The sequence below is a fragment of the Meriones unguiculatus genome, chromosome 17, assembly GCF_030254825.1.
Source record: "Meriones unguiculatus strain TT.TT164.6M chromosome 17, Bangor_MerUng_6.1, whole genome shotgun sequence".
Taxonomy (NCBI): Eukaryota; Metazoa; Chordata; class Mammalia; order Rodentia; family Muridae; genus Meriones; species Meriones unguiculatus.
The window spans coordinates 91,204,710-91,225,226 of record NC_083364.1 but is presented as its reverse complement, the minus strand read 5'-3'; the positions used below and the strand labels follow the sequence as shown (position 1 = coordinate 91,225,226).

General features: G+C 36.9%; 2 protein-coding genes across 2 annotated transcripts; both read right to left on the bottom strand.

Annotated features, from left to right (window-relative positions):
* Nucleotides 1–124: 124 nt before the first annotated feature.
* LOC110543989 (keratin-associated protein 20-2-like) lies at nt 125–304 on the bottom strand. The gene has a single exon (XM_021630148.2). The coding sequence runs from the start codon at nt 302–304 to the stop codon at nt 125–127; it is 180 nt and encodes a 59-aa protein (XP_021485823.2).
* A 4,165-nt stretch (nt 305–4,469) lies between these two features.
* On the bottom strand, nt 4,470–4,637 carry LOC110544655 (keratin-associated protein 20-2-like). The gene has a single exon (XM_021630552.2). The coding sequence runs from the start codon at nt 4,635–4,637 to the stop codon at nt 4,470–4,472; it is 168 nt and encodes a 55-aa protein (XP_021486227.2).
* Nucleotides 4,638–20,517: the final 15,880 nt, after the last annotated feature.

Below are 20,517 nucleotides of genomic sequence, written 5' to 3'. Positions count from 1 at the left end.
GAGAATATAGATAGTGTTTTGGAAGCCATTAAAATATTTCTGGTTTTAAGACACTTCGAGATACTTTGATTATCTGATTATAGTCCTGGTTGTACTGAGTAGGTATAGCAGGTGCAGAAACACCTCAGTAGAAGCCACAGGACCAGTACCTTCTGCAGCACAGTGGGCGGCAACAGCCATAGCCATAGCCACCATAGCCACCATAGCCATAGCCACAGCCATAGCCACAACCACAACCATAGCCACAGCCTAGGCCACCATAGCCATAGCCCAGGCCTCCATAGTATCTGCCATAGTAACACATGGTGTCAGGAGTGGATTGTTCAGAGGAAGATAAGCAGCAGGTTCCTGGAGTCAGGATGGATGTCACCATCTGCCAAGGGCCTTTTATACAGCTGGGTTGTTGTTGGGAAACCACAGGCATTGTAGTGTCACACATCTCTGCACTGTGCTTCAGAAAACATCACGAGTGTTGTGATTTACTGGACACACAAGGCTGCATAGCTGAGATAATTTTGCTCTTACCTCAGGATCCCATGGTCAAATCATGGAATCCCATCAATTTTCAAGGCTCTATAACATTCTTCCTTTAGCTTAGTGAACACATAGCATGTTTCTGTCAGGTGACATAAATCATTAAAGAGGTCCTCCTTTTTACATTTGTTTGACATTCGTTACTCCACAAAAAGGCCTTTGTGCTTTCTTTCTCTGGCTGTCATTGTTATTTTGTAATTAACTTAACTATAAGAGAATATTTCTGAAGTCTCACCCATGAAGAATGAGCCATTTATTGCCTAAATTATCTATAACTGGTGGTAAGTGTTTATCTTATCTGAATTTATCTAGATTTATTTCTAAGTACATCATTTTCCTGCATGTCATTTAATAACCATTGGAAGATAAAATGCCATTCTATGTGTAGAAACTCTACATAAGTGGGTGAGCAAACATTCAACTTTGATGGAGCTTAATTTCAAAAATTATTTTCTATTGAATGGTTTTGGCTTCTTTGTCAAAAATCAAGTATTCATAGGTGTGTGGGTTTATTTCTGGGTCTTCAATTTGGTTCCATTGAGCCACCTTTCTATTTCTATGCCAATGCCATGCCATTTTTATTACTATTGCTATGTAGTACAGCTTGAGATCAGGGATGGAGATACCTCCAGATGATCTGTTGTTGTACAGGATCATTTTGGAAATTCTGGGTTTTTTGTTTCTCCATATGTAGTTCAGAATATTTCTTTCAAGGTCTGTAAAGAATTGAGCTGGTATTTTGATGGGAATTGCATGGAATCTGTAGATTGCTTTTGGCAGGATGGCCATTTTCACTATGTTAATCCTACCAATCCATGAGCACAGGAGATCTTTTCATCTTATGATATCTTCTTCAGTTTCTTGAAGTTTTTTTTTTTTTGTTTTGTTTTGTTTTTTTTTGTTTGTTTTGTTTTTTTTTTTGTTTTTTTTTCAAACAGGTCTTTCACTTGCTTGGTTAGTGTCACCCAAGGTACTTTATGTTATTGGTGGCTATTGAGAAGGGAGTTGTTTTCTTGATTTTTTTCTTGGCCCTTTTTTCTTTGGTATACAGGAGGACAGGAGCCTACCATAGAAGACTTCTGAAAGACGCTACCTAGCAGTGTATCAAAGCAGATACCGAGACTCATAACCAAACCTTCGGCAGAGTGCAGGGAATCATATGAAAGAAGGGGGAGTTAGTATAACCTGGAGAGGACAGGAGCTCCAAAAGGATCAAATGTATCTGGGCACAGAGGTCTTTTATGAGACTGTATCTCCAACCAAGGACCATGTATGGATATAACCTAGAACCCCTGCTCAGATGTAGCCCATGATGGGTCTGTATTCAAGTGGGTACCCTAGAAGCAGAACAGGGACTATTTCTGACATGAACTCAATGGCTGGCTCTTTGACTTCCTCCCTGCCCCCAAGGGAGGAGTAGCCTTGCTAGGCCATGGAGGAGAAATTTTCAGCCAGTTTTAACAATACCTGATAAGCTAGGGTCAGATGGAAGGGGAGGAGGACCTCCCCTATAAGTGGACTTGGAAAGGGGCAGGGAGGAGCTGAAGAAGTGAGGGTGGGATTGGGAGGGAATGAGGGAGAGGGCTACAGCTGGGATACAAAGTTAATAAACTGTAACAAATATTAAAAACATGAAAATTTAATTAAAAAAAGAAAATGATGACTTCAAAAAAATAAAATATATATATTATTATTATTTTTAGGTATGCGGTTTTTGGTTCCATGTATGTCTGTGTATTATATGGGTGTAGTACCTGAAGATGTCAGGTGGGTATTATGGATACCCCTACAACTGGAGTTACAGTCTTGTGATGTCTTGTGAGTGCTGGGAATTGAACCTACGTACGCTAGAAAGAGGAGCTAGAGTTCTTAACCATTGAAAGTTACCAACTCTAACTTCACTTTTTTAAAGTCAAGATACACATGTACTCTTAGACATTAAAGTAAATCAGTGGTATGTCACTTTAAAAGTTCACCCAATGTTTTGTGAGATGACTTAGTGAGAACTACTTGGTATATAGTGTGTGAACATTGCTTAATATGTCCGGAGCTATATAAAAAGCCATGTAGCCACATGCCTGTACCCTATTGCTCTGTGGTTAGAGGCAGGAGGATTTCTGGAGATTGCTGGTTGCCATAGTAAGTCCATGCTTAGTGTGAGAACCCATGTTAGAAGAATTAGGTTGTCAGGAAGAGCGCAGAGCAGAGTATTCAGTGTTTTAATCTGGCCTTCACTTGCTCTCTCCCACCTGTATGCCTACACCAGGGACATATCGCATCCAAATTTACACACAGACATACATAAACACAGATTTAGGGGCCATTTCCAGAAATATGCTTTGTAGTAGAATCTTTGTTGATTATACAAAAAACATTAGATGCAATCATGCATATAGTCTCTTAATCTTTAAAAGAGACCAAACAAGCACTGCATTTGTCTCTCACTTTGTAGCAGATGGATGGTGTATTAGTACAAATTCAGTACAAGTATAAAACATAAACAGACAAGTTGTATTGTAATAAACTAATAAGTTTCTTCACAGGAAGATCCTCACAGTGGAAAACCAAACCAAAACCCAAACAAACAAACAAACAAACAAAAACAAAACAAAACAAACCCCAAACCCTCCCCCCCAAAAAATCAGAATATATTACAGAGTAGGGAATTAATAACTAAAATAAACATGGACTATCTACAACTAAAAGCACAATAAAAATATACTTAGGTTAAAATGAATAAATATTAAAACAGACATTTTTCAAAAGAAAATCTGAAAATATCCAAAGGCTAAATAAAGTTCTACTTCACTATTGTCTCATAATCTCAAATCAAAGTGATAATGAGATTGTCCCTGACCATTGTTAAGGAAATGACTATAGAGAGAAAATTTAAGTCTTAGTTTTATTGCTGTGATGAAACACCATGACCAACAGCAGGTTGGGGAGGAAAGGGTTTACATTTCCATATCTCTGTTCATCGCCATCTAAAGAAGTCAGGACACAAATGCAAATAAGAAAGGAACCTGGGGGCAGGAGCTGAGGCAGAGGCCATAAAGGAGTGTTGCTTAGTGAATTCCTCCTCATGGCTTGCTCAGCCTACTTTCTTATAGTATTCAAGACCACCAGCCCAATGATGGCACCACCCACAATGGACTGGACATTCCACCATCAGTCACTAATTTAAAATATACCTTACAGTTGGATATTATGGAGGATTTTTCTCAACTGTGGTTTCCTCATTTCTAGTAACTCTAGCTTGTGTTATGTTGACCTGAAACTAGCTAGCACATGGGTCTCAGAACACATGTAAAGGAACAGAAACTCTATATACATTGCTGAGAATATGTGCGATTACAGCCATTACTGAAACAATGTAGACCCTTTTTGAAAGATTCATAGATCTAACTTTTGCTTCCTCTGAAATCTTTACTAGCAAGTTAAAGGGTTTTGTCACAGGGTACGTCTGCTAGTAAATAATTTTTTTGTGATGTTAGTCAGCTCTGTAGAAACAATCAAAATGTCTAGTATTATATGAATCCTAAATCAAAATGTTTCTCCCTTTCTTTTTTTTCACTTTTTCAATTTTCTCTAACTTATTAACTATTACATATAAGTGATGAAGCAGGCACAGACACATATCCCAAACCAATAGAAACAATAATAAAATGGTAAGAAAGAATATTTTTAAAAATAGTTTATTCAAAAGCATCTATCATAACACTTTACACAGTCTAATTGGGATTATAAAGATTATCAAGAACTCTGCAGTCCACTGGGAAATGAGGAATGGAAATGCTGCTTTTCATTCATCTTCCTCATAGTTGACTATAATGTTGGAATTGTGGGAGATATTTAAGAATTCCTGATGAGAACTGATGTGTCTCCCAGTAAGACAGCAAGTTGTAGCCAATAGACTGAGCAGCTGTAGAAATCCCTCAGTAGAAGCCACAGGACCAGTACCTTCTGCAGCACAGTGGGCGGCAATAGCCATAGCCATAGCCACCATAGCCACCATAGCCACAGCCATAACCACAACCATAGCCATAGCCTAGGCCACCATAGCCATAGCCCAGGCCTCCATAGTATCCGCCATAGTAACACATGGCGTCAGGAGTGGACTGTTCAGTTATGAACTGGTAGAATGTTCTTTGATTCTGGGTGTCACCATCTGCCAAGGGCCTTTTATACACCTGGGTGTTTGGTCAGGAAAACCACAGGTATTTTCACACATCTCCCCACTATGCTTCTAAAAACACCATGAGTTCTGTGAATGATTGATACTTAGGCTGCATAACCGAGATAATTGTGTTTCTGTGTCATAAATCTATGGTCAAGCAATGAGATAGCTGGTATAAAATTCTGGTTCCTTTTTCAAGAGCCTATCTAGTCCTATATCACGCTATACTTTATTAATTGAAGACATCTAACCCTGGTTCACTCATTTAGTACAATCATTAAAATAGTATTTTTCCCTCTTATATTCTTTGGATTTTTTGATTTCTAATGTTCCACAGTAAGGGTTTTGATTTTTTTCTTAATGATGTCTTTGTGTAATGAATCTTATGTGGAAGAATATTTCCTGAGTCTGGTTAACACAGAATGGATATGGTGTGGATTAGTTTTGTTGAATAGTAATTACTGTTGTGTGTAAACTTATTTAATATGCATTTTTCAGTCTTTCCCTTATTTTCCATTATTTCAATCTTCAGAAAAGAAGGGACTCTTTAAAATATTTTTAGTTCTTCGGGAATTTCATTACAGTATATTTTGGTCATATTTACCTACCTCAACTGTCTACTCCCAGAATCACTTTCTCTCTTACCTGCCCACCTTTGTTCTTTATTATTATTATTATTAATTATTTTAGATTTCTGCTTGTCTAATAATGAGAGATAGACAGTTTTTAATCTGGATGGAGGGAGAAATGAGAAGGACCTAGGAAGAATGGGGGAAGGTAAACCATACTCAGAATATGTTGTATGAAAAATATCTATTTTCAATTATTAAAACCCTATCAAGTCTATTTTGCGCTGTCCAAGTACTCTTGGGTGTGACAAATGGAGTGTGATCAACCTACCAGGGGTTACACCCTTAAACAAAACCTGCTCTCCCTCCCTCAGCAGCTATAAATTTTCAGAAGTTCCTTAGTTCGGGACGCTAGGGGAGTATTCAGCTTTCTGTGTTGGGATTTGGTCTGGTTTGAGCTTGCGTAGTTCTTGTGCACACTGCCACTATCTCTGTGAGTTCATACATACAACTGTCCTCTGTGTCAGAAAACACTGTTTCCCTGTGGTCATCTACCACTTTTGGCTCTTACAGTATATTTTTGAATTATTCCTTCACAATAGTCCCTGAGACTAGGAGGAGAAAATGAAATACAGATGATGAAGTTATGGCTGAGCACTCCACAGTCAATTACTCTGTTTCACTTGGCAAGTTGTGGGACTCTGTGTTAGTCATTCTTTTCTGCAAGAAGAAGCTTCTCCAATGGGGCTTTAGAGATGCACTGATCTATGATTATGCAAGTTATCTGTCCTACTCTTCTTCTCTTTTTTTTTCCTGCCTCCTTATGATACAAACTAAACAGCATGAAATTGAGCTGTCTTCAATTTTATGTACTTATTAATTGATGTTAATGTCTGTCATATACATAGCAGTTGTATCAGTGGCATGATTATTAGGGAAAACACGGATAGCATCAAGGAAACTGGAGTTATAAACAGTTGTGAGTCCCTATGTCGGTGCTGGAAATCAAAATGAGGTCCTTGCAAGATCAATAAGTTCCATTAACCACTTAGCCAATGTCTTAGATCTTCATTATTAGTTCAGATATGATTAGTAAAAAGAAGCTTTTCAGAAAAATATTGTAGTTTTTTGAAAATCAAATAAAATCCTCTTAAATCAAGCTGATAGTTTTGCCAGAGTGGTATCATGTCATGTAAAACTGCATTGTTTCACTTCAGAATATAGTGGGAAATTCTTAGACCTGCATCTTAGACTTCTCAGCTATGCTACTTCTTGCAATGGAAATTCTTAAGAAATATTTTGATTAATTATGCACACTCCTTTGGGTGCCTTAAATGGAAAATGTAGAATTGTTTGTTAAGGATGTGAGGCACATTTTATAAAATGCAGTCAGGGACCCAGGACGTTGAAAACTACTGTGCTGACCTGGTATGCTAGTTTGCATTCCTCAGGTGATAAAATATCTGAGATAGTTATTTTATAAAGGAAAATACATGCGTTTGGTCACTTTGGGGGGAGATTGTCCCTACCCTTTGGACCTCTGGTTGGAAAACATCTTATGATGGCATACATGATAGAGCAAAGCTGCTCACTCATGACCAGAAGTCAAAGATGGAATGAAAGGGTATAGTGACATGCCCTTTGGAGACATGCTATCAAGATCAGAGCATCTCCCAATGAACCCCTTCTTCCAATGATGGTAACCTGGAAACGACGCCTTTAGCGCACAGACCTTCAGGGAAAGTTAAGTATCTAAACATTAGAAGCTGAGAAATATCAAATCTTTTTGATATACTCACATCATTCACCAGAATGTATATCACGCATAGCAACCATACCATCCCTGCTGAGCACAGTGTAGATGTAGACAGTTAAAGTGTGAATCAGGGACTGTCATTTTTGGAGGCACAGTGCTAAGAAATTAGGCTAAGATTTACAGTATCAAGAAAACAGCAGGCAAGTGTTGTTATATATAGTGATAACACTATATATGTGTGTGTGTGTATATATATATATATACATATATATATATATATATATACATACAGTGTTTTGGCAAGCAAAAGCATCATTTACAATTCGAAAAATGAGGATATATTGGCCATTATATCAGGTATAGCAGTAGATTATGAGTCACATTGAAGCCATATTTCAAATGACTCATATAAGAAGAGGTAACATTAGGGTGTGAAATTTTAGTCATATCAGACTTGGAGGTTTTCAAATACCATTTCATTCTTTGTTCTTCAATTTCTTTTTTTAGAAATTATTGTTAGTTCTTGGAGAATTTTGTACAATGTAATTTCATTATATTCGCTCATTTCCCCTGATTCCTACCATATCCACCCTTTCTATAGTATGTCAATTTATTGATCTTTTTAATTTTTATTTTTTAATATTAATTTCAGTTTTTTTCATTTTGTACCCCAGCCGTAGCCCCCACATTCTATCCCAATCCCACCGTCCCTCCCTCATCTCCTCCCTGCCCCTCTCCAAGTCCACTGTTAGGGGAGGTCCTCCTCCCCTTCCCTCTTACCCTAGCCTATCAGGTCTCATCAGGACTGGCTGCATTGTCTTCCTCTGTGGCCTGGTAAGGCTGCTCCTCCTCAGGAGAGGAGGGCATCAAAGAGCCAGCCACTGAGTTCATGTCATGATCTTTTTTTCTATAGTCCATCAACTCTAATTTTCATTGTTCATATTCTTCCACTTCCCTAAAACTACCCATTGTAGGAAAATGACTCTCCCACTGCTGGCAACCATAACTGCCAGCAATTCCCTGGTTAAAGGCTAGACTTGGTGTTTATCTTTCCTTTCCATGCTGGGATTTTTTTCTGTTTTGGTATAGCACAAGTCCTGTGCATGCTCACAAGTTCTGTACATACCTGCTGTTAGTTCCTAGGTACAGGTGACCTATCATGCTCAGAAAACATGTTTTATTTCAGTCATCTACTGTCTCTGCCTCTTTATCCTTATTGATATGTCACTGTCCTTCTACCTGCACATTAACACACACAAGCGTGTGCACATGTGTGCATGCATGTGCATGGGCACACACACGTACACACAGAGAAATACAGTAGAGTAAACCATTACAAGGCACACAGTTCATCAAACATATAAATAAAAGAAATGAATACCTAACAATAACACACAACATTGGCTGTGCCTCCGACAGTTGAGGACTCCCAGGCAACACTGACGTTTATTTTCCGAGTACAGAGGGATGAGATTAGCTTATCTAGTGGACATAGCTAGATGTTCAATTGCATTATTCAAGTGAGCATAGATTCAGGTGCTCAGGAAAACTTTGGAGAATCCACAGAATGAGAATTCTTTAGAAAATGTGAAACTCATAAAGAGAGGTCAGGCATCACGGAGGTTCCAGAACTGCCCACAATTCAGAAGCTTAACATCAGTCAGGTAGCAAGAAAGCATCTTCTTCAGACTACAGGAGAACATGATGCAGCCCTGGGAGACACCTTGTCGCTTGTTGCACATTCCTGAGCAGTGAGTCTCTATAACCCAGACTAGGCTAAATATGCCATTACAAATGTGCAGGGGGACTTTTCTATCTTTGTTGTAAGTCATTAATGCACTTTGTTCATATTAAAATACACTTTCAATTAAGTTATTTAAAGATATATTGTTAAACCCTATCTTACTAATTATAGTATATTTCTATCTACCTCTATCTATCTCTCTCTCTCTCTCTCTCTCTCTCTCTATCTATCTATCTATCTACCATCTGTCTATCTTTCTATCTCTCTATCTATCTTAGTTAAACAGTGTTTGAAAAAAAAAAACCACAAAAAGAAAATAGCTGTCCAAAACCTAATTCTCTATCACCTGTTGATACAGCTTTACCAAAGTGGTAACATTTGACAAAAATGCCATTACTTAGACAGTGAATGTCAGCTGATAGGTTTGTGTACAAAGGTGTATAGCTCTAATATTTCTCACGTTCCAGACTAGTGCAAATTATTAACACCACATAGTTTCCTATGCTTCATAACTATGAAACTACAATGTATTTACATCATTTTCTCCTGAAAGTGGTCTGTACTGAGGGCAAAATATCAGCTAGTCACTTTTAAGATGTGTTAGGTCAGTTTCACTGCTATGATTATGATTCTCACTGCTTTGCTTTCTCTCTTGCAGCACTATGTGTTACAAATTGTCACCAACCACAAAGTCATTCAAACCTATTGTTATTCTCAGAGCAGTTTGTTAAATTCACTTAATTAGAAAAACAGTCTAATGCTAAGGTAAAGAACAGACAATTCTAACGCATTTGCATTAACAGAATATTAATCCTCTTAGCAGCTGAAATATACAAAGTGGTTAGATGCCAGAATAAAGTGTTTGCATTCTTTGTGAGGTGTCTGAAATAACAACTATTGACTTAAATATTGACTTAAGTTTCTGCTTATTTTATGGCCAAATTTATAACAGAACAACTTAATGAGAATAACTTTATTTTAGGATGCATTCTTAAAAATTTTATTCACCTGTGCAAATGTGTGGTTGTGTGAGTGTCTGCCACTGTGTGCATGTGTCTGTAGATGTTGGAAGAAAGCACAGGACTTTGGAAATTTTTCACTACAGCCAGTGGAGAGCTGCTCAACGCATATGGTGCGAACTGAACTCCTAACTGCTTTTACCTGCAGAGCCAGCTCTGTAGCTCAAGAATTATTTGTCTCATATTTTCTAAGGATTCAGTTCATGGCCCTTTGGTTCTATGAGCTTAGGAGAATGTTGTGGAAGCACAACTATGTATAGGCTTTTTTTTTATCTCATTGCAGGCAGGAAGTAGAAAGAAGAGTGGACCTGGAGTCTGTAATGACATTCAAAGGCATGCCCTTGGTGACTTAATTCTAGTAAAACTGTACCTCCAAAATATCCAATATCCTAAAAATGTCATCAAGAAGGAAATGGTGGGCAAATGTTCAAAACAGTGATAAGCACTTCATGTTTAAAATCCGGTATATATTAAGATAATAGCTTATAAATTAAATGATAAATAGATACAAATGTGAAACTCACTAAAACCCGTTCAAGTTCTCATAGTGAAAACAAGAGTAATTATAAAAAAAAATGAACATCTGTACAAAGTCCCAATTTATTTCTAATATCAGAGATCAGACCTCTACTCTTGCCTGATGCGTCTAAAACAAAAAGGGGGAACTGTAGAGAGCTGTGGAATGCTATGCCTTAAAGATGGAGCTGGTTTCCGCCTTCCACCTTCCCGATGGTGAGTGCTCTCTGTCACGAACAATTCCACATTTGGCTAAGGCTGAGGATCTGGCTTGCTTCCATGTATGTGGACCTATCTGCATTGCCCCCGTGGCACGCCTGGGTTGGCTACCCAGAGGCTATTTAAGCTGTGGGCTGGCTTTCCCCGGGGTCCGAAGATTGTTCAATGTTCCTGAATAAACTGCATTGAAAAAAAAAAAAAAACACAAATGTTCACAAACTGGACAAGTGTAAGTCATCCCTAAGAAACCATAACTATAACTATAACTATATATATATGTATATATATACATATATATATAAATTAATTTTACCATACTGAAAAACAAAAATTAACTACTTCAGGCCATTGACTTTAAATTACATGGTCTTTTCTTGTACCTACATGTGTCTGTAGCTAATTCTCAAATTTCATGACAAATCAAAGTTGACTTGAGCTCATAGATGTTGCCACTTCACTGTATTTTCTGGAATTGTCTGGATTTTACGCGGTTGGGACTGCAGCATGTGTGTGATGAACCATGTAGCCCAGTAGGACATTGGGCCTGTTTTGATCTTTCTCATTATTGTGTAAGAATATTGTGCCCTGTGAAGACAGATCTTCACCCGGATGAAGCGGGGCTCAACACTCTGTTTACGAGGAATGCAGCACAGACCAGCTTTGCTGAATCTTTCTGGATGCACGGGTCAAAGGCAAGGCATGTAATGAATAAACAGAGCAAACCGCAGTATTTTTGTGAAATCTTGCATCAGATGAAGATAAAAACAAAAACAAAAACAGAACACACAGATGGATCATGGAATGGATACATTTCATGTGTGTTAATGTGAAATGTTATTCTGTTTTGTTCAATGCTCACTAATAAAGTTTATTACAATGAAATCTAACTTTCCTATTAGTTAGATTAAAAAAGTTTTTATTCTAATTAATCATGATTTATTAAATAAGTACTTATTGCTTACAATAATACACAGATTTTAGAAAATTTATTAATATTTTCATGTTAGCCCATAATCTCCTCAATATTATATTATAGAACTTAGAAAGAAAGAATTTTCATAAAGTTAAAGGGGTCTTGGGATAAAAGATAATGTAAAGACTATATTAATATTTCTTATTGTATTATATCTATGCTTATATATATATATATATATACATACATGCACATTGCAGACTTTCTGTGTATCACCATTTACTTTATTAAGGACTCTTTTATGCATGAATAACAACATATTAAACTCTGGAGCTTCACAAACATATCCTCAAGATTTAATAAGTGTCAATATTCTTCCTCTGGCTCTCCCTACTCCTGTATAATTTTTTAAATCAACCCTTTTCATGACAGGATTTTCTTATAAGTATTTTATTACAAAAGACATTTCATATATATGTATATCTATAAATCCATTTTCATATCATTGATGTTTAACAAATCTTGGCATCCTCTAAAATTTTAATTTATGTTAAACTTTCTTTAAATGCTTTAAAAAGTATTTTGTACATCTTTTTCCTTTGGTTAAGACTCATTACATTTAGATATATGTTGGAATTATTTTTTTAATTAATTAATTTTTATTAATTATATTTTATTCACTTTGTATCCCAGCTACAACCCACTCCCTCTTCCCCTCCCAATCCCACTGTCCCTCCCTCATCTACTCCATTCCTTTCCCCAAGTCCACTGATAGAGGAGGTCCTCCTCCCTTCCATCTGACTCTAGCCTACCAGTTCTAATCAGGACTGGTTGCATTGTTTTTCTCTGTGGCCTGGTAAGGCTGCTCCCCCCTCAGGGGGAGGTGATCAAAGAGCAGGCCAATCAGTTCATGTCAGAGACAGTCCCAGTTCCCATTACTGGGGAACACACTTGGACACTGAGCTGCCATGGGCTACATCTGTGCAGGGGTTCTAGGTTATCTCCATGCATGGTTCATGGTTGAATTATCAGTCTCAGAAAAGATCCCTGTGCCCAGGTTTCTTTTTTTCTCCTTGTGGAGCTCCTGTCCCCTCCAGGTCTTTCTATCTCCCCCTTCATTCATAAGATTCCCTGCACTCTGCCCAAAGTTTGGCTATTAGTCTCAGCATCTGCTTTGATTCCCTGATGAGTAGAGTCTTTCATTTCAGAGGCCTTCTGGGGTAGGCTCCTTTCCTCTTCCCTGTTTTCTCCCTTTTCCTATTTCCATCTCATTTGTCTTTCTGAGTATGGATTGATCATCTTACCCAGAGTCCTTCTTCTTGCCCAGCTTCCTTAGGTGTACAGATTATAGTATGTTTATCCTATATTACATGTCTAATATCCACTTAGAAGTGAGTATATACCATGTGTGTCTTTCTGCTTCTAGGATACCTCACTCAGGATGATCTTTTCCAGTTCCCACCATTTGCCTGCAAATTTTATGATTTCCTCATTTTTAATTGCTTAGTAGTATTCTATTGTGTAAATGTGCCACAATTTCTGTATCCATTTTTCAGTTGAGGGACATCTGGGTTTTTTCCATCTTCTGGCTTATTACAAATGAAGCTGCTAAGAACATGGTTGAACAAATATCCTTGCTGTATTCTTGAGCATATTTTGGATATATGCCTAAGAGTTCTATAGCTGATCTTGAGGTAGCAGTATTCCTAATTTTTTGAGAAAGTATCAGTTTGATTTTCATTGTGGTTGTACAAGTTTACATTCCTACCAGCAATGGAAGAGAGTTTTCCTTTCTCCACATCCTCTCCAGCATACATTGTCACTTGAGTTTTTGATCTTAGCCATTCTAATGGGTGTCCGGTGAAATTTCAGAGTCATTTTTGATTTGTATTTCCCTGATGACTAATGGGGTTGAGCATTTCTTTAAGTGTTTCTCTGCTATTTTATATTCCTCTATTGAGAATTCTGTTTAGCTCTGTACTCATTTTTTAATTGGTTTATTTGACTTGTTGTTTCTTTAGCTTCTTGAGTTCTTTATATATTCTGAATATTAGTCCTCTGTCAGATATAGGGTTGGTGAAGATCTTTTCCCAGTCTGTAGGCTGTCATTTTGTTCTGATGACAGTGTCCTTTACTTTACAGAAGCTTTTCAGTTTCATGAGGTCCCATTTATTGATCGTTGATCTCAGAGTTTCAATTCTTTTTAGAGCTGTAATAATCTTTGTGATTCTTGTTCCCTAATGAACTATTGGCTACTGATTGATTATAGAAGAGTGATGGCCACTGTCTCCAGTTGTGTGTCTAATATTTAGTCCTCCAGGTTCAAATACATGAGCCTCCTGCTCACAACGATGATCCTCATTAAAATCAAATGAACACAGACAGAGCAAGAGACAGAGAGAGAAGATACAGAGAGTAGAGAGAAAAATGGAGAGAGAGTCAGACAGAGGCAGAGACAGAGGTGGCAAGAAGTTGACTATTTTGAAAAATATTTCTTGACCCCATGTATTTCTTTTGAGAACTCTCCATTTAGTTCCACGGAACATTTTTTTTAACCTTGTGAGCAGTGGGTAGCTGAGACCCAGAGGCCTCTTTCATCTGTGGGTTCTAGCTTTGGATCTTTAGGTGTGTGTATTTAAATTGGAATAACCATAGATGTCAGGGAACAGTTTGATAAATGACCTTTTTGCAAAACAGTAATTGTATATTCTCCTCCAGTGCCTTGAACTTCCCAGTTCTGATATCGTTGTCAGGTTGTATGTAATCAGGTTTATGTAACTAGGCATAGGCTCCCTCCTGGATAGTGGGCTTCAAATCCAATCCCAAGTGAGTGGTTACTCCTATTGAGGGTATATCACTATGCACAACAGGGCGCATCTCCTCACCAGGTAATTAGCTCTCGGGCTCCATACCTGAGTAAGTGCTTTGATGACTTTTCATTCCCACATCCTAAAAGCATATTCTGGTACAGTAAAGGCTAACCAGTAGAAAAAGAAAACTTGTAGGTTAGCTCAAGATTATGATTTTAAAATCTTGTCACTATTTCAGCATTTATTAGGTGCAGATGTCTCATGATGGAATTAATCAGGAATAGGGATGCTCTTGTTGTACTTGGCAGTCACCTGGAGATGCAAGAGGAATCTCAGGGAGACAACAAGAACTTTAGACCAGTGGGAACTGTAGACCAGTATGAAGGGAAGAACATGAAAAATAATAAATGTTAGTTCAATCAATTTAATGTATGAGACATTTTTTACTGGTGCCATCCACACACAGATTTTGTGTAGCGAATGGAGACTGTGATATATGTTTAACTGGCTAACACTGAGTAGGGTCATGCATTTGGCAGCTCGGCACTATTTCTTCCCCTACCAAAGCATTTTCCAGGGAATAATTTCTTATAACATCCTTACCTTTGGGTTATGTGTTTATCTTCAACTAAGGAGAGATGATCATAGATGATTTAACTGCAGAAGAGGCTACCTGCACTTTATAGTTGTTGCAAAAGTCTAGAAGAATCATGATTTGTAGAAATCATAAGGTTTTACAGCATGTTTAGAATATTTTCCTAAAACCACTCCCCATAGGAAGATAAATGCAAACAAAAGAAAGTCATGATTATTCCTGGCTCTTACAAATTCTTGGTTGTAAAGCATAGTGAAAGCTTGAAGCAGAGAAGATATTTTTTAACAACTTATTGCCCTTTTAATGGCTATTAATCACTATCTTAATATTCAGTGTGTATGGTATAGTTTACTGATAATACACAGTAGGATAATGCGGTGAAAAACAGTACCTCTCCTAAGGTGAGTGTGTGAATAAATAATGTGGAAATTGATGAATTTATTTTTGTGTTGAGTTACATAACTAATAACTAGCAAGGTAGTTAATACAATTATCTTTACTACCAAAACAGACAGTGGGAAAAATTTGCTGATAGTCTTATTTTCTCTTTATTTTATCCATAGGTTACATTACAGTGCTAATCAGCTAGATCTCTCTGAAGCTCTCATGAGTTGCTCCAGATATAACTTAAAGAGTTAAGTATACCGGTTTGGAAAATTGTGTATTTAAATTGCATAGCACCTTCATTCTTTCTTGTACTTATTCACCTTTCTTCATGGTTTTGCAGATTTTTATGACCAGAAAAGAAACCTTTTTCTGTTGTTTATGTCTGTATTGGTTTTAGATTTATTTATTCAGCAGAAAGTAGCCATGATATGTCTAATCCCTGAAGATCAAGTTCTCAAATTGTAAATCCCTCCCCAAAATACTACTCAGAAAACTTAAATAACAAATTCTGGCATCCTAACAGTGGGAATATCAGTGCTCATTACCATTGGCTTCTAAGAGGGAATATAAAAACAAATAAAATCCAATACTGGGTCAGGAAGCAGCAACATCACAAAACAAATACTGGAATATAGCTACACATCATTTGTGAACATTAATATTCTTTGAAGTTATTGGTTTATTCAAAAGAAATTACTTCATGTTAGGATATGAAAGCTCACAACAGTATTGGAGGCATTGCTGGTATTATTTTTGGTCATTTCTGTGGTCTGAATATGAATGCATGTGGAATATGATTCCACATACCCTAAGCAACATAGAAGTAAGGCAGAATGGGAAAAATGGCTTAAGATTCTTTGTGGTTATGAGTATCTCATCTGCTTTGATACACTGCTAGGTAAAGTCTTTCAGAGGCCCTCTGCGGTAGGCTCCTGTCCTGTTAACTTGTTTTCTCCTACTTCCCATGTCCATCCCATTTGTCTCTCTAAGTGAGGATTGATTATCTTACCCCAGGTCCTCTTTCTTGCTTGTCTTCTTCAGGTGCACATATTTTAGTATGTTTATCCTACCTTATAGGTCTATATACATGAGTATATACCATGTGTGTCTTTCTGCTCCTGGGATACCTCACTCAGGATGATCGTTTCTACATCCCACCATTTGCCTGCAAATTTCATGATTTCTTGTTTTTAATTGCTGAGTAGTATTCCATTGTGTAAAAGTACCAATGCAGAGTCTCATAACCAAACCTTCGGCAGAGTGCAGGGAATCAAAAGATAAAAGGGGGAGGTAATATGACCAGGAAAGGACAGGAGATCCACAAGGACAAAATATTTCAGGGCACAGGGGTCTTCTATGAGACTCTTTGTGCAGCCAAGGACCATGTATGGAGATAACCTAGAACCCCTGCTCGGATGTAGCCCATGGTAGCTCAGTAACCGAGTGGGTAACCTAGTAAGAGGAACATGAACTATTTCTTTTTTTTAAATTTATTTTTATTTTTTTAAATTTTTATTATTAGATACATTTTATTAACTCTGTATCCCAGCTGTATCCTGTTCCCTCATTTCCTCCCAATCCCACCCTCCCTCCCTTATCTCCTCCCTGCCCCTTTCCAAGGATTTGGTAGGACCTCCTCTCCTTTTATCTGACCCTGTTTTATCAGGTATCTTCAGGACTGGCTGCAAAGTCCTTCTCTGTGGCCTAGCAGGACTGCTCCTCCCTTGGGGGGTGAGGAGGTCAAAAAGCCTGCCATTGAGTTCATGTCAGAAATAGTCCCATAGTAAGGGGAACAGGGACTATTTCTGACAGGAACTCAATGACTGGCTTCCTTACCCCCTACCCCCGGAGGAGGAACAGTTTTGCTAGGCCACAAAGCAGGACATGGCAGCCAGTCTTGAAGATATCTGATAAGCTAAGGTCAGATGGAAGGGGCAGAGGACCTCCCCTAGCAGTGGACTTGGAAAGGGGCAGGGAGGAGATGAGAGAGGAAGGGTGGGATTGGGAGGGAATGAGGAAGAGGGCTATGGCTGAGATACAAAGTAAATAACCTGTGATTAATATAAAAATTAATTAAAAAAAAGAAATCCTAAAATCTCACATTTTTAAAAATGAAAAAAAAATGTGATAGCTGTATTAAAAAAAGATTCTTCTTGGTATAGACTAACTTAAGTCACAGGATTATTTTTAAAGCAGAACGATGTAGAAAAAGAATGGGAAAATATATTAGGATGTGAGCTATATCTTAAAAGAGAAAAAAGTATGAATAAGCAAGTAATAAATTATCAGCTAGTTATCCTATTGCAAGACTTCAAATAAAGTGAATGCTTCTCAGTCCTGGCAAGTTCTTCTGACGTCCCTCTATTCAACTGCACCCTGTGTTGGTCTCTTCCATTTGTCAATTTGTTTTATGTTTATTCATTTTTCCTTTTTCAGGTTTCTTTTTATGACCCTATATTTTCAGAAATAGTTTTCTCGCAATTTTTATGTCACATATTCCATCTTCAATAATTTCCAAATTGAAGTTTTAAGTCATGTACAGACTTTGAGAGAGTTCTCATTTCTTTCATGCATTTTGTACCATCCAGACCCATAACAGATGCATCATCACAGCCTAAAAGAGCTGTGTGTCAGGATTGTATGTGCAGGATTTTATTGAAGATTTCTCAACAAATAAATACGTGTCACATACAAAATTCCTATTTTATTTCCTTAGGTGACTGAGTGTGTGGTTATGGTGGCACCTAATCATGATTTTTATCAATCCCATCAAAAGTCCCGGGCTGTATTGCAGCCCTTCAGATGACCCCGGTTATGAAGTACAGTAAACATTGTTAGCAGCCACAGGGGTATGTGATAATATAGTTTGCTTTCTGTGCTATTTCTTTATTACTGTGCTCTAATTGTTCTAGCAGTCACACCGCTTTGATAATAGCATATCAAAATACCAACATTTTCCTCATCATTCCAAAGTTGTACCTTGCAACAAAATAAATGATAAAAACAAAATGTTATTTCATTTTATTTAAAAATTGCATTTTCATGGAAGCTATAAATCAATACTTCCAAGAAAGGCATTGCAAAGGAACACAGGAGAGAATCAATGATTCTTTTCCCAACTAGGCTCAGAAAAGCAATTTTATTTTATTTCAAACAGACAATACCAGGCTTTTTCCTTTTCTTATTTTTAGGTCTAGAATTAGTAACAAAGCACTGTGTTCATTGTATCATTGCTCCTCATAGTTTTTGGTTCTTCCTCCACTTTTCCCATTTATCCTCTTTCTATTTCCAGCTATCAACTATCTTTCTATTTTCATGCACCCTGCATAAAAGTTCTTTTTCTTTTATTTCATTTCTCCCACAGTAAAATCTATTTTTGTCTTCCATAATGTCCTTTCTAATTTCATGACTTTTACTCTTCCCCTATACATAACAGTATATACACACACAATACATACATGTATATATTCTAGAATCCATACAAAAGAGAAAACTTGCAGCATTTGTCTTTCCAAATCCAGCTGTATTTATTTCGATATGATCATTTTTAGCTAAGTGTACAGATAATTCTTTCATTACAAACATTATACACCCATAGCTTATATCCTTAGCTCTAGAAATAAACAGTGAAGAAAAGTGAAGTTCAAAATCTATATTTTCCAATGTTTATCAATTTGTTTTCTGCTCCAGGCCCACTCTTGCAAGGATTCAGATTTGAGCAGATCATTTGGACAAAGTCATCAAAGCCTCGGGGAGAGATAAATGCATAAACATTTTAATAGGCATGCTTCTCACATGCTTCTAATTCTAAAGCATAAAAATCACATAAAATATTCACAAAGTATGCCCTGCACTAATTAGTTAATTGGTTTATTTTCCTCTTCTTCATCTAGAAAAATACAAACACGGTTTATGGGGTTTGGGGAACTGTCCTTGGTACTGAACCACATACACATCTTTGATAATGACTTTGAGCTCTTAGAATTATTGTATGTCTCTGTCATGGTAGATGCCCAGTGCTGATCACTGAAGCAACTTCAGGTTGGCCAAAAGCAAGTTTCATAATATAGCGTGTTCTCACATGTATGCTTTTGTGTATAGTGTTTCTGTCACAATACTTTCTCAAGGGTTTACACATAACAAACATTATAAACATATTAGATAGAGCACAAGGAAATAATTGTCAACTAAGAGATTTTATTGAAAATAGTTAAAGATAGTCTCATATTTGGAATATTGGCTGTGTTTTGTGTGGAGTAAAAATAGTAATAAAATGGTAGCAAAATTATTTTTTTATAAAACTAATCTTTCTGAATGATTGTATTCAGTTAATATTGTGGATGGAGAATTTAAACTGCTTTTTATTTTCTCCTAAGTAAGTCAAGGTGGATAACTGTTATTTAAAAACGAGCTAAGATAAGAGCTTAGGCATGGAATCCAGGAACATATAAGTTCTGGAGTATTTCTAGGGTTTTCTCAGTGGAATCCATAGGTCTAATATCTCTTATATTGGCTACAGTAGCTGTGTTTGCACTTGCCAAAGCCACAGATATAGCCACCGCTACAGCTACAGCTACAACCAGAGCCCAGGCCACCAGAGCCCAGAGCAATGTAAGCAAGGCTATCATAGTAGCTATCATAATAAAACATAATCTGAAAGTAGAAAAAAAATTAAAATAATTCAGGGGAACAGTGTCCTCTGTGAGAACACTGTATCTTCCCAGCATTTTAAAGCCCTGTCTGTGGTGGATAGAAACACCACAGGAGGGGTTTCACCCAGATTTCACTCTATTTACATTAAGAAACAGCCATATTATCATGATTCTTCAAACAAAGAATGCTCATACGCTGTATACAATTTCTTTTCTTCTAGCCAGTGGATTCATGATCAAATTATGACTTGAATTGTAAGTCATTATATTTATAAATCTTCATCAAACTAGACAAGTTACAGAAAATTATTTAACAAGGTTTTATGATATTCAAGAAGATAAGAAAATGAGCTACTTACATGAGCATTTGGTGCCTAGACCTATTTTAACCACACATATTTTATTTTATGAAATACTAATAGATTAATATTTCCACATCAACTCAGCATATTCTGTTAATTTTTTTACTTTGCATTGTTTTATTTTTAAAATAAATTAAAAAGTTGTTGCAACACTCTTTACAAAAGAATCTGCATAGACGATCATCAACCAATAGAAGAATGAAAAATGTTGATATATCTCTATTCAATTAAATTTATTCATGAACAAAGAAATTTTAAATCATA